General features: G+C 36.8%; 1 protein-coding gene across 1 annotated transcript in view; it reads right to left on the minus strand.

Moving 5' to 3' along the window:
• The window catches only part of LRP6 (LDL receptor related protein 6), a 134851-nt gene that overhangs the window by 102986 nt on the left and 15804 nt on the right, over positions 1–16061 (minus strand). The window contains exon 2 of the mRNA XM_086758108.1: positions 14776–15169. Coding sequence (XP_086614234.1) covers positions 14776–15169 — 394 coding nt within the window. The remainder of the gene's footprint in view (positions 1–14775; positions 15170–16061) is intronic.

A 16061-nucleotide genomic window follows, 5' to 3' on the forward strand; every position in this document is an offset into this window, starting at 1 on the left:
TTTTTGCTGACATGTTTTGCCCAGTCTTGTGCTTCTGAAGAGACACAAAGAACTGCCTTTCTAAACAAATTCATCTAATGTGCTCTGAAACATGGCAAGAGTGACACAGACAGAAAACTACAATGTTGATTAAAGGCTGAAAAGGCAGAGGAACTTTTTAAAAAGTAATTGGCAAAACAAAAAAGTTTGCTTCCTTTTATGATATGCAAAATCAATTCTGCTTCTGATAAGAGGAATAGCAGTAAAACATTTGGGTTGCAAAGAAGTGGTAGAAAGGTGGAAAATAGAGCCTGGTGTTCACACGTTTTTGGGGAAAACACTTGATCAAGCCACATTGTCCTCACTACCAGTCATTTTCATTTAAGTTAGAACCTCCTATCTCTCCACTCCGCTGCCATACCTTCCCACTTCAACAGTTAGCATAGTGCTAGACATGAGCTTAACATCCAGTCAAATCTGTGAACAAAGACTGAAATAAAATTGATTTCTAACAGAACCCATAGAACTCTTCCACTATTAAAATGCAGTTACCCTTGCTGAAGGGCAACTCTATGCCCCAAACCAGAATGCTGCCCATGACCACTATTGTCTCAGAATCCACCAGCTAACCACACAAAACTTTGTTTTTTGAGAAGAACTTCAAGTACCTCAAATCCTAAAGAGAGTAACAAATCTATCCATGAAAAAAGAGTCTTGGATAAATACGACACTTAAGCTCTGACATAAAATTGGGCATGGCCATTCTTGTCAACAGTTCCTATTGCTGAAACACTGAATTTTGTAATCGAAATAACAGAGCATGTGACTTGCATAACTCAGACTACAAATGTCTAGGTGGAGATTGCAGCAGGCCATAAATTACCACCTTATTAACTTATATGATTTCTTGTCATGCATAAAAACACAACTACCTTAAAACACTGTTGTCTTCAGTTACGCAAAACAGGGTAATTCTAGGTGAAATAAAATTATTTAAGGTCAAAAGGTTTGTTCTGTACATAGTTTGTCTACAACCTTTTTGTTGACTCCCTGGATACAGCACTGTTTGTATCATTTTATGACTTTGGAGCATTATTTTCTTTTTTTTTTTTTTTTTTTTTTAAAAAGACTGACAACTCTGCAGTTAGCCACACAAAGAAAACAGCAAACTGTGCATGTGAAGATTAATACACAGCTCTTGACAGCACTGAGAAAAGAGGTGCCAGAACTTAGTGACTTCGTAATTCCAGAGGGACAGGCTGAAATGAAGAAATAAGTCATGCAATGTCTTCAAAGTCAGTCATTAAAAGGCTAACTGTTCTCATAGCTTTTCTTATTGTTTCTAAAAAAGGAGCCAGAACTTTTCCATCAGAAAAACATCAGTCAAGCAGCCACTGAACATATGTTTGACAAGCTATGTCTTGCATTCATGTGAACTTCATGATCATGGTCACACCAAAGGAAATTTTTCAATAAGCCACAGAGAATTATGAAAACAGCAAGTTTCACGGTTCAATAGAACAATGTACTTACCAAGAAGATACACATGCAAGAGAAAAAGGTAGCCATTCTTTTCATTAAAAATAACAAAAACTATCATAGAATTAACCTGATACTTGTTCTCACTGTCTTGCTTCTTCATTTTTCAAATTCTCAACAGAAATTTGGCATATACTTACATAGGGGAGAGCAGTCATACCTTACACTGTTTTAAATGTGATTTTGGTCTTTCCTTATTTAACAGAAAAAATACATACATTAAGCGTACTTATATCGTTTGCCATCTCAAGGGAAAACATTTGAAGTTAATATTCAGCAGTTCCTGAAAGGAAGTTTTACATAGCATCTAGGTCCTGCAGTAAGAAAACATTCATTTAAGTCTGGACACTGGAATGCCACAAACTCTCTTTGTGCAAAACCACTGTTCTCTACCTAAGCAGCATACCCAACACTGCTACAGCAAAATAACTACTAATGCTGTGATTTTATCTGTCCGAGCTTCATGGTCTACCACAACAAACCACCCTAAAAACCAAGCAGCTCAAAAGACAGATTCTAAGAACCATCCTTAAGATACTTTGGAAAATAGAACTTCAGAAAGACAGACACTTAAAAGCCACAGCCCTAGAGGATATGTTTAATGTTTACATTATACACATTCTCTCAAAAAGTGCAATGTAAAACTTACTTTGAAAATTGACAATTGGAAAAGTGGATGGTGTATGTGGTGAGGGGCAAACATTGGGGAGGGGAAAAGCGGGGGGGAGGGGAGAAGAAAGGCACAATTAGGTAATCTTGATAAATATGTTTTTTTTAAAGTCTGATCTTCCTCCACTTCAAAACACAAACATTTGCTTCAAACTATCTTTTTTTTAATGCAAAAACTTTACTGAGTACAACTATTTTCAGAATACTATTCACTTTTCCATTAGTACAAAAGGATTTTTAAATATATATATATATTCACTTCATAAATTTACTTTATAGTTAACTGTCTCTGCAGATTCCTTCATTGACACAAAAGAAAGTTTTTCTTACTTGAGCAGGCAATTGTGAATTCAGGAATGACAATCCCCAAACAAATTCAGTGTTGGAAATCAACAATAGAAAAGTCTTACGCCAAATCATTCACAAGCAGGAGCCTAAGATTAGATTTCTTCATCTGTAATACAACAGGCAGCACTCAAGTCAAGGTTTAAGTACCAGGTAACTACCATAGCCGAACCTTCCACTTAATTTCAGGCACATTCTCCTTAAGCCTATTTAATTTTTCAGAGTTGCTTTCTTTTCTTTTGTCTAGTCTTAAATATAGGAATTCTGCAAGTCTATAAAAGAGCTGTCAGGTAGCTTTCCCCAATGTGACAAATTTTATTTCTCATAAAGTTACTTTTAGAGTATCTTAAGAAGTTTCTCTCTCCTCCATCTTTTCATCCTTCCAAAAGTACTGACAGCTACTCCAATCTTTTAGCTCCAGGACCACAAGCTGCTAAGTAAGTATTATGCAAAACGTTCAAGTACATTTTTAATTTTGAATGAGCAGTCCTATCAACATCAACAGAGCAGTCACAAGTAATATATGCTTATGAGGGTCACCAGATAAAATTCCAACGGCTTTAACCTCTGAAAGATTTACTCCCAAACCAAGTCTTTCTGTAACTCCATTCAGTTTATAATGGGTCAACTTCTGTAACAAATTTCAGGCACTTCTTATTTGTAGATTGTTTGGTGTATGTACTGTTATTATTTACACTGGCAAACTCTACAGATAAAATATACATACACACACTTATATATGTAAACAGCCATGTGCATGCACATATGTGTCAACATAATGTAGTCCACCATCTTCACAAAATTGTATCTCTTTATTCAAAGTTTTGGCTGAAGTTATATATTTCTAGGGTGCCACATGCCAAATTCTCTAAGGGAGCTTTTAATATGTCATTTATAAGGAGGATGAAGGAAATGGGTAAGATGCTTTGGGAGATTTTAGAAACCATGCAGGTGGGTGGAGGGAAGAGTCCCAAATTACACAAATCCACAGTCTGTCTCATGTTGTGTGTTTTGGAGAATCACAGAAGACAACTAATACTTTTAAAACCATGCATGAGAAATTCAGCTCATAAGATTTCAAGTTTAGATTACTAGCAGTTGTTTGCAGAAGGCCAGGCTTCAAGAGGAGAAGAGTGACAAAGAACTTAAATAGGAACCAGAGCTGAAAAATCGTAATCTTCCCACCCTGTTGCATGGGTGGCCCTTTGGCATGTGTAATCCCATTCTCACTGAAGAAAATGTGAAGACTTCTGTATCTGTACAGCCCTTGGATGATCATAAAGCCTATCAAAACTCAGAAATCACTAAGCCTTTCTCGCTGTCATTGCTTGGCTCCGTTTCAAGTATGTTCTGCTGGGCATTTAAAAGCTGATGCATAGAAATCCTCTATATTCTGACCTGAATTTTCCTTTTTTAGCCTTCATTAGCTAATTATCTGTGTAACCCTAGTTGATAGCATCCATTTTATAATGAAGAGGGATACAGGGAAGATAGAACATGCAACAATAGGGCCACAGTTTATAGGGAATCTGCTCCAGACAGGGGAACTTGGGATCGGGAGCAAAGAGCCCTCCTTTGTATTTCACAGTTATCACCAAGATTGCCCTTCCGCTACTTACTAAACAGTGGGCAAAATGCTCTGGTTACATAAACTGATGAGATTTGACCAATTTTAATGAGGCTAAAGCAAATTATATTAAGAACTCTGTTTAGGAACTCACAGTTTTCCGAGTCTTATTTCTGCCTTGAAATAGAACATTTTTATGCAAGGAGACAATTCTTCTCTAGTTAAGTAACAAATTTCTGTCAAACCTCAAGAACACATTGTACTTTCATGCTTTCATAATATCCATCTCTTTAAATCCAAATTTGGTTTGTAGCTATAAAATGTTGATTAGGACTATATAATTTATTTAATGCTAAAGCTTTTAGTGGTTACGAGCAGTGATCAGACCTTTACTAAAACAAATCTCTGGTTTTGCTATTGACTACTTGGCCAAGCCATTCGGTGCCTGCCAGCTCAATGACAAGTGCTGGCTTGAACACCACATCCAGCAACCCTTTTCCTCAGTCAAGCGACTACTTTTATCCATGTCAACAGAAATTCTCAGTCAGAACCTCTAGCCATCGTTTCTGGCCACAATAAGCACATTATTAAATGCTGTTTAAAATAGCATGTCAGGCTATAGCAATAAAACAACAAATCGTTTTATCAGGAAAGCACAGTAAAATCAATGCACAACCCATACTTTATACAGTTAGCAGAACATTTGTGTGAAATCTCATGATCAGGTGAAGCACCAGTTTACCAACACAGACACAATAAAACCAGACAACTCTGGATTGTTACCAACTGCTTAAGCTCCATCATATTTCAAGTGTTTACAGTAAGAAATAGGTGAGGTTTTTTTACACATCTGAAAGCATTCTTCCAGGATCTTCTTACAGTTTGAGACCTACTGGAGCCCACTACTTTATAAACCACATGTACCTCTTGAGTAATTTTTCTACCCCCTCTTAATTTTTCCTCCAACTAACCAGGCTTATATCTGGATCTAAACATGTACTTCACAGAAAGCTCCTTTTTTTTTTACTGTACACAAAAAAAAAAAGTATGCTGAAAATAAAAATATAAAAATAGCATCTTTTCTTTCAGCTTACTCAGAAGTTTCCCAGAGTTTAACCTAAGAGTTAGACAATTATATAATATTGCATTTATTTGTTGTAGAATAAAACTTTCTTAGTCAACAAACCTTCCACTCAAGAATTGAAGATATTTCTATGTACCACTACAATACACAGCAAAAGAACCATGCACACTCAATTGGCAAGACAGTTTTCTTTAATATTAGGGTAATTTTTAACAACCTGCTAGAGCAGAGATAATACTTATCCTTCAAATAAGAAAAATAAATTTCACACTTACACAGATTTATTTAGAAAAAAAAGCTCTCTGACTTAACAGTGCTCTTAGTTGCATAATCTCCTATCGTTACCACTTTTTGCTTGAAGTGACAGAGAAAACTTAATACAAGTAATATTTTATGCTGAAACATGGAATTAAGATGTAAAAGTGAGAAACTACAACGTTCCCATGAGAAATGAAAATGTAAAGTATGTGTTAAACAACCCTGGGGAAAGGAAGGGGGAGGAGGGGAGGAGAGGAGGAGAGAGACCTAGAATGGATGCTGAATTTTTTTTTTTTTTTAGGAAAGTGGTGTTAGAAAGACTCTAATTGAAGCATCAAGGTCCAGAAAATGTGTTACTGTTCTTTATTTTTCTACTGATCAGTCCAAGAAAAAAGAGGTTTCTACATCTATGGGAGTTTGCTGGATTTTGGGGGGGGGGGCGTGTTTTGGGGATTTGTTTATTTGTTTTTTAGGTTTTAAGGTACAACAGAATTAGAATGTTTCAAGTATAAGATACAACTAACTAGACAGAGACACCACAAATACATATATTACATATACATTCTCACCCACACATATGCATTTAAAGCACAAGATTTAAAATCTAGAGCATTACTGTGGAACAGCATCACTGGCCCATCTGAGGTGACTCTGCTCCCACAGACAAGGCTCAGGTTTTTCTATTGCTTTCTTTTATTACGAAACACCCACAACTGGGCTAGATCTTCCCAGAGATGTGGTGGATGCCCCATCCCTGGAGACGTTCAAGGTCAGGCTGGACAGGGCTCTGAGCAACTCAATCTAGTCGAAGATGTCCCGGCTCACTGCAGTGGAGTTGGACTAGATGAGCTGTAAAGGTCCTTTCCAACCCAAGCCATTCTATGATTCTGTGTTTTAAAAACAGCCTGGAAGGAGGCATCCCATACCAAAGAAACGGACAGACTGCAAACTTGACAGAGAGGCTACACTAATACAACAAACAGTTAAAAGGAGTAATTCTCCAAGCACTGAGTAGAAATCCAAGCACCGAGTAGAAATCCAAAGCACTAATTTTTACTTTGCTCAGCTCATTTTCAGGACTTTTATACACAGATTCTGAAACTGTAGAATTGTACAGCTTCAGATATAGGCCCAACTAACAACCCTGGCAAGCTAACTCTAACATGAACCGTATTCACCTGTCCTGGGGTCACCGCACAAGTCCTACAAACACTTACTTAGATATTTTATTAGGCCACCTCACAGTTTATGTCCCTGGTATGTTCTCCTTTCTTACTAGCTGCACTGTAAAAGCTGCATTTGCTGGATGTCCTTGGCACAGTGTATTATCCAGTGACATCTGACCACTCTACAGAGAGGACAGTACTGAAATACACTCAATTCTCCACAGGGATAGTCTTATTTTTTCCAGGAATGCAGCCAAATAAAGATGGTTCTTCTACAGACTTTTTTCTTCATTAATCATGCAAAACTTTCATATAGCTGAGTGCTATGATTTTCATTTTTTAAACAAACTTAATCCATAGTTTATTTAAATAATATTATTAGTCTGTTTCAAATCATGCTAGCAAATGGATTTATCAGCTTTCTTCAAGAAATGAGCCATAAATCAATCTTTTTTTTGTCAACAACATAAATCCAATGATCAACTTCCTCCAGAGGAACAAAGACTTTCTGCTCCATTTTCTACAATACAGATTAAAACCTTCAGTCTGAAGTTCGGACTCAATTTCAAACTCAAAAATGGACACATTTCAGCCACTGCCCAAAACACTGAGGGGGCGGATCCAATCCACAACCAACCAATCCTATCTTGATTTTAAATAAAGAAAAAGCAAGATTTTTTCCTCCAGCATTTCTCCTTCCATCTACACCCTCCACAAGCCCATGAACAAGCAGACTCATTAACGAGAAGGCCAGATACTAACACACTCCTCTTGTCCACTGCGTCTCAGGCGGAGTCTACATTATTAAGTTTCTCCTGCAAACACACTTGTTGGGGGTACAAGCGTCGGTCGATACAACACAGCAAGAATTGTGAATATAATCTCAGCTTATGGCAGAAAGTGTGTTTTTGACAGCGAAGCTTATTTTGAAAGGGAAGATGATGGTTCCAGGATGAACAAAGAAAGTTTAAACCACACTGCAACGAGCTGCAATCACTGAAAGCCAATGCCACTAAATTTCTTCTGGTGCGGATCTGCTTTAACACAAGTTCTCTATAAGGCTCACCACAATACCCCAAAAAATCCCCTCTAAAACATCCTGCCTTGAAATAGTAAAGAGATTACAAACAAAACTTCTCCCAAAAATAAAGTATAAAATTAATTTTTTTGCAGCAATTTGCAATTATTAAGCTGAGTCAGCTGCAATAGTTTAAGTGAGCAATCAAAAGCTCTCTCCTAAAAGTCTTATTAGATGCCATGGATTCTGAAGTAATGATTTCCTGACAAACACTACCAAGGTATGCAAACTATATTTGGGGGGAGAGGAGCATTATTTGTCTTGTTTATTGGTTGGTTTTGTTTTTACTCTGGTCCCTCCCTCAGAAATAGCACAAATGTTTCTTTAAAGCCACTCTGCTTCTTTAACAGCAATGCTACTTTGAACTTCTCAAGCAAGAATGTAGAACGAACAATAGATCAGATTATAACTCTCTGCTGTAAATTAATATGGCCCCTTTGAGTTCCAGTAATAGTTATTAAAAGTTGTCTTAGAATTATTTTAATTTTTAAAAGTATTTGAACATTTTTAATTAACATCTAGTTAGTAACGCTTACCAGAAGTCTACAATCATTATTTTAAAAATCATTTTCCTTGTGTTCCCTCAGCATAAAGCTTCATGTGAAATGTTGTTAGTGAAAACTTGTTTGTTCACAATTTTTTTTTTAAATACAATAGGTCTTCATAGTCTAGACTTAGATGCTAAGCTATAATTGCAGGGACTGAAAATAAAGATAAACAGAAGCCTGCCATCATCACCAGAGGTTATCCGTGCAGACCAGAAATTACTACCTCACTTTAAGTACTTAGTTCTAATTTATTAAACAAACACTGCATGCAAATATCTGAAGTATACATTGATACTTTACAGCAAGTCGCATAAAGTTTGCTAATCTTATCACTCTTTATCACTGCAGCATTGAGGAATGCATTAAGGGACAGGCCAAATCATCCTCTTGAATGTTACCTTAAATTGTCAACAGACTAACATTTAACATACCATATTCACAAGCCTCACCAGTACAAGTTTGAAACTGAAGACACAAAGTGGAAAAAAAAGCCAATGTAATGACAGTGTTTCAAGATGCTACTAGCTTATTTACAGGGAAGTTGGCAGCCGTGAAAGCATGGCCTCCAACTGATCCAGTCCACACTCTTGTTTTCTAGCCCAAGCACCGAATGAAGGAGGTAGGGATGAAAGGCTATTTTCAAACTTGCCTACAGCTAAAAGCATCTACAACTTTAAGATATCTGAGTCTATAAGAAAAACGTTTGTCCTGCACAAATCAATTCTGTGCACTCTAGTTTGATTTCTAACAAACCAGATCTCTCCCATTCTCTTCCACAAAGAGAAAACTAGGTAAAACGCCTGAAAATTAAAGAAACTGTATTAGTGAATATGTTCCTCTGAGTTCCCGGCAACCTCTGGCAGCAGGGTGAGGACAGGCAGTCAATGGCAGTAACATCTAAAACCAGCACAGCAAGATTTACAAGGGAGGTCACCTCTTCAAGCCTTCACTCTGTTTTGAATACATAGGTTTCTTGTTACCTTCCTTCACCTCCTCCTTCAGGTGAGGCGAAAAGAGAGAAGGAGAAATAAACATTTTGAGCTGGGCAATAGTGACACCTTTACAACTTTAGCATCTAGCCACATGGAAATATCTTAGCATTGGACTGGAAACCAGCACCACATGAACTATACACGAAATCTCAAACAAACCTTGCAAAGTTTTGTGAAAGAACCTTTCAAAATGAACAAACTGTCAATAAGATTAAAAAAAAAAACCCACACAAAACCAAAAACCTCAAAACCTAGAGTTAATATTCAGTGCTATTACAGTAAGCAAATAGTGTCTGATCTTGTTCCCAGAAGCCACAAAGATCTTCTGGGATCTTTGAGCCAAACCCCAAACATACTTCAGAAGCAGAGGGAGCTACAGCAGTTCTGGCGCAGAAGATGGCAAGGACATTTCAGATGCCATGCTAGCCTCTTGCAGGATGAAGTGCTGCTTTGCATGCCCTTGTGTTCCGAATCATGCAGTATAATCCTGGCCTAGACAATCTTCTCTGATTTGTAATCTCCTATGCCTAGAGATTCAGGTCACTTAACAGTCCCTGTGCTAGGATCATCCGGCTACTAGCGACACTGGTGCTGCGTTTTAGATCTTCTAAGAGCCAAGGCAGGCCACTCCCCATACAGTGTCATCAGGACAACCTGTGCAATACTACTGCAACCTTTTGTGTTAGGTTCATTATCTTTAAGTCACCCAAAATTACCTTTTGGTTTGTTTAACATCCTAGCTGTTACCAGCATTTAGTGATGTATTTGCAACCAACATCTTCTGATCAGCAGAGCCTCCTTAGGTGAAGAAAGCTTAAATACACATCATAAATCTATGTGCCAACACCACAGCAGGCTGCAAATTTTTTATCAGCTTAACACTTGTATGTAAGTCACCTATAAAACCTCAAAATTAACTCCTTACTGCACAGGCCAAGCTATACAGCAAATTATTAGCTGACTGCGCTAATCTGCTGCCTGTGAAATATGTTAGTATCAGCACAGGAGCAGCAGACAGATTTTCAGCCAGAAGCAATCTGCTCAAGGGAAAGGTGGCATCAAGCAAGAGAAGTTATGAAGCAAAGCCTTCAGTTATTTGCATTATTTGGGGAATTTACATGTAAGGTGCCATTTTATATAATGCTAACTTGCATGCAAACAAAAAGCTCTTCACTGAACTGGTGAATTTACAAAGAAATTATGAAATTTTTAATTTTTAAAATGTTTTTTTTTCCCAAATCAAATACTGTAACTGTTATCAGAACTGTCAATTTTCCTTTCCTTAAATTGCTGTATAACATCTACTACTCAACAATAAATACTAGCAGTTCCCATGAACCTTTTATTATGATGTGCAGATGTAAGGCCTTCACTACAATTGTTACTGTGCTTGACACACTCAGACGCAAGTTTCCAACTTCCAAAGAAACAAAAGTAGGTCCATTAAAGAAAGAAAGGATATGTATTCCCTGCAAAGGTTTTGCATGAAGAAAGTAAGAGAAAAGCCTGCTGGGGGAGGGGTGCATGTTAAATCTGAAGATCTTCCCCAACATGCAAAACACTTCATCCAGAAATCAACTTCAGCTGTCATAAAAAGTGTTGTAGCTCCTTGTACTCTAATTCCATTCATTAACTGTAAAGCTTTTGGGTTGTAAAGGTTTTCAAGAGTTTAGCAATTAAGGTAACTCCACAGAGTCACTTGATTTAAAACATGCCCTGAAAAGTAAGCAATTAGTCAGCACTTCTAGTAGGCACTTAAAATTCCCTTTGTGGTGAACAATACATCTAGAAGTGAGAACAGTCAGTTCATTTTGATAGTGCTTCTTATGAAGAAAGCTGATCGAGTTGTCTAAGGGGTAATTTTTGGGGAACTGTAACAATGATAATAAAGTCTTTTCCCTGAGGGGAAAAAAAAAGCTGTACAAATTTAAAAAACAAGAAAATAGCAGTACAAATATACAATACTGCATTTTCAAGCAATACTTGCTCAAGAATCTGAATAGATGTGCCATTTTTTTCACCTTGAGTGCTAAAGCATAAAAACCTCTTTTCCGCTTGCCCAACTTTCATGTGAGCAGCTCCTAAATCTGGTGCTCTCCTGCACTTGGTGGTCTTCCTCTGGCAAAAAGTCAACATTAAAGTGTCAAAGTATGTGTTATTCCCAGCTGCTAACCTTATTAAGAGGGTTTCATGTTTAACACAGGTCAGGAATAAACAGTTTCAGAAAGGATGACTAAGACCAAGAAGCCTTCCTGAAACTGCCCTGAAACCCCTCAGCTCATTTCAAAAGAAGGCTGAACAAGCACCCCATTCCCTTCCTCTTCATCTGAGATCCCTTCTGCTCTCTCCTGATAAACATTCAATATTTTATGGAGTATCAAGACAACTACAAAAGAAACAAGTCAAGTAAGTTGTAGTGTACGAATGTGAGAAACGAGAAGCTCAGACCTCAAAATGTACATAGGAGATGGCCAGTAAGAGAAGTCTAGACGTTTTAGATTCTGACGGCTTCCTCAACAAAAATACCAGAGTAAAAATTAGACTTGCCTGCTATATTTAAGTTACCAACTGAGAAATATTTTCCATTAGTAAACATACTGCATTTCTCATTATTGATAACAGACATGGGAACCAAGTCAAACTTCCAATCCAGTATTTCGGTCATACATGTAACCTCACACACAATTAACAGACGGTTTTGGCAGTGGCAGCAAAGGCTACGCAAATCAGTTGGTTCTTTAAATTGCTGCTACTGTTGCTGTAACATGCTCTCAAAGAGTCCAATAATTTCCTCCAAACTATCACAACAGCACTGAGTGGTGACCTTCAGAGAACAACTGTTGAGTATCCTACAACACACAGGTTGCTAAAAAGACCGGTGTTGATGAACTTTTTTTTCCTACATGGGGCAGTGCCAAAAAAATGCATTATTCATGACTACATATTTGTGCTAGCTTATGCTGTTCTTAACATTTCATTTCAAAGCAGGCATTCTCATCTTTTTAGTAAGACAGATACATATAATCAATATATGTGTACACACAAGCACAGAACAGATGAGTAGTTTAGTACTTAAATCAACTTGATCGTGAAATACTTGATGTATCCTACTTTAGATCAACTACATTGGACAAATAAACTTTAATGAGAAATTGAACTTGTGGGTAATGATGACTTCAGTGTAAATTTTGCTGCTAAATCATTTATTTTCATGAATCGCAAGCGTTTATAAAACTGTGTCTGGAATAACCATCAACTGAGCATAACAGGAGATGGATTAGACTACAGGAAAATGAGAGGGGTTTTGCTTTTCCAAGTTTCAGATTTTATTAACTGTTCTTAGATCTTTTTATGGCTTATTCCTGCTACTGTCTGCCACGCAACAGTGTGAAACCAGAAGACATTTACAGGGCTAAAAAACCTGTAAATATTAGTGAAAGAAACATGCCTACAATAACAGTTTGGGGATTTTTTTTTTTTTTTTTTTAATTTATATCCCTGTGCTGATACCACCCTTCCACCTATATTTCAAGTTTTGGAGAAAGTTCTGAAATGTAACCCGATTTATTAAAAGCTGAGAGGTTTTCTGTCATAAAATTGCAGGAGAGAATTGCAATTTTTGCAACTGCAATATGGGTAGACAGAAAGTGGATGTATTACTTTCCTAAAACATATCCTTCATAAAGCAACTTAGAAAGTGATCTCTACAAATATTTAGAAAAAAAAATAATATTTTGTCCTTCAATTACAGTTGTTGGAGGTGTTTTTTGTTTTGGTTGGGGGTTTTTTTTGTTGTTGTTTTGGAGAAGAGGGATGGTGTTTGGGTTTTTTCTTTGAGTTGTTTTGTTTTAAGTCTAGGCATATTGAAGTGTTTACTCCTACTGCTTTAATAGATCATCAGTATGGAAAAAGTTATGAGTTCACTTCAGCTTTGATCTATTTCGTTTTTCTTCTAGTAGTCTCCTCTTCGTGTAAAGTATTATGAAAGACTGCAAGAGTACACAATTGTCTAGTTTTGATCACTGAGCATATTACTGTACATCTTTGGAAAAATACAAATACTCTTCTAAAAAAGACCAACTAGCTTGACAGTGCATTATTCCTAACTAACGAGGATCTCTGTCTCTCTGGCTACAAGCCAAATCAAAACCACTTTGACTGTGTTTTTCCTCCCTTTTCTCTCTCAGTTTTGGGATGGTGGGTGGAAGGAGCATGAGCATTACATCTTTTCTTGCACTATTAAATGGTTTTAGAATCTAATAAAATAAAACTAATGCTATCATTAGCTCCAATGTATAAGTTGTAAAGAGATGGAAAAGCATAAATCTATCTTTTTGTTATTTCCAAAGCTGGAAACACAAGTAATGCAAAAGAAACATCTTTCCTTTTTACATATTGTCAAAGGGCTACTGAAACTGTCGAAGAAAATATTCAAGATATGGTATTTCTATGACGTTCAGGACAGAAGTCATGTTTTATAAAGAGACTTTCTGCTTTTGGAGGAAAAGACCCAAACATGCAAGTTCAACAAATTATAATAAGAAAAAGCTGCAAGCAGCTAAAATACAGCCCTCATCTTTCAAAAAAAAAAAACAACAATGCATTGATTGCTCGCCCCAAAAAGTTGACCCAAAAAAAAGATGTGAAATGGCAGTACAATAGATTCATTTTCTTGCTTTTTCAGTTAAAAAAAAAAAATAGTATAAGTAAGATCTAGGTTGCAAATTTCAAAACTATCAAAATATTACACACATCAAGGATATTCCATTAGTCTTTCACTTTGGAAGACTAGTTACTGTATAACAGATGACTATCTACGGGGTAACCTCAAGCTAGCCATTTACGTAACATCACCAAAAAACCCACTGAATTTAGATTTCTGGCAATGACAGCTTTGTTCCAAGAACAGAACAAAATGATGATACTGTAAGTCGCACCCAGGGACTGACATGAGAGCTGAGAAGAATTAGACCTGTTCTACAATGAGCTAAGCTAAAACACAGGACTTTTTAAAACTAAAGATCCCTGAAGGGTTGGGAGAAGAACCCTTCTGTAAATCTTCTGGTTAAGTGCTAAAACATGTCTCAAATTGTTATTAATATGGTGTATTGATTTCTTTCATTTCTTCTGCTGTTTCAATAAAGCATAAATATAAACAATGAACAAAGCTCAAAACAATTCCACCACTTGACACTGACACTGCAGAGGCACAAGCCTGTCCACAGGCAGCTGATGGCCTTTCAAGAAGATTATATTGGATTTTACATTAGAACTTCTCCACTTCTGTTCATCATCTGCACTACTGCCAAAATAAGCTTCTAGTACTTTTTTAAACATCTGACGATTTCTAGTTTTTCACAAACAAATATGAATGCAATTTCAGAAGTGCAAATTGTTTCCAAGTCACAGTAATAGAAAGAGAAACAAATAATGCAAAATGGTTTAGGATAACTGTGATAACAGTATCTTCGCTTATTTAAAATCATTCAAGAAACAGGAAGTTGCAGAAATTTTAATATTTGTAATTATTTTGTTTTAACAAAGACTTACCCTCTTGCAGGATCTAAGGCAATTGCTCTGGGTTGATCCAATTCTTGCCAAAACAAAACTTTTCTCAGTGATCCATCTAAATTAGAAACTTCAATCCGATTTGTTTCAGAATCCGTCCAGTATAATTTCTCTCCCAGCCAGTCACATGCCAGCCCATCAGGTGACAGAAGTCCAGAAATTACGACATTTTGTACACTCCCAGATTTATTGAATTCTGTTCGTTTAATCGCTTCTTCACTTACATCACTCCAGTATATCAACCCCTTTACAAACACGAAGTCCACTGCTGCTGCGTCCTCTAAGCCACCCACAATCACTGTAGCATTCTCCTTCCCGTTTGCCGCATCCACCAGTCGCAGATCACGTCGGTTCGCATACAGCAACAGTGGAGCAGCTTTAAATGGGAGAAACAAGGATGGGGGAGACAGACAGATGCATTAACATCACTCATATTAAGTATAACTTGCACTATGATGGCACATCAGGCCATAACTACTAATTTAAGAAATTAAAAAAAAAAAAAAAAAAAAGATGAGGGGACATTTTGAAGTTTTACTAAAAAGCACCAACTCAAAGCCTTTCAACAGTGCTACAATTCAAGATGGTAACTTCGTAATGGGCAGCTCATTATTCTGGGCTGTGCATTATTGAAATAAGATTAAAGAAGAAGGAAAAGAACAAAGAAAACGGAGGTTTGAAGTGCCCAAATGACACCATTCTGTAGGGAAGAATGCTTAAATCAGAATCTGAAAGATAAGAGTAAAGTAGCTTCTAACTGCTCAGCGCAGGCCCACCTGAGAGATTTCCCACCCCCCTCTAGAATTTTGTAATATAAACCCCACTTCTATAACAGTCTAATTCATGTCAAGCTATCAAAGCCACCTGTGTGTTGATACTCTCCAAAATTATGTATCTCAGACATTTTACACATAATACATACAAATACAAAATTCATTGCACAGCATAAGATGAATGTTGCTTTAGACTGTTGACGTCAGTACGAGGAGGTAGGGACAAAAATAAATATACCAGAATAGACAACACTGAGTTCTTTCAAACTCAGCTTTACCACTCCTGCTTAGTTGTCTAACACAAAGTCTGTATTTTATATGCTTTATTTGCTTACTCTGTCAGTTTGCATGGTTTGTATATTTTTCATACACAACACTCAAGGTGACTAATGATAAATAGTAACCATGAAAACACATAGTTTCTTAAATGTAATATGGCTGTTTAATTGTCCTTAACCACAAGCTGTATATAACATTATGAAAATTCCAGTCGCG

Source organism: Chlamydotis macqueenii, chromosome 1, assembly GCF_036417535.1.
Source record: "Chlamydotis macqueenii isolate bChlMac1 chromosome 1, bChlMac1.mat, whole genome shotgun sequence".
NCBI lineage: Eukaryota > Metazoa > Chordata > Aves > Otidiformes > Otididae > Chlamydotis > Chlamydotis macqueenii.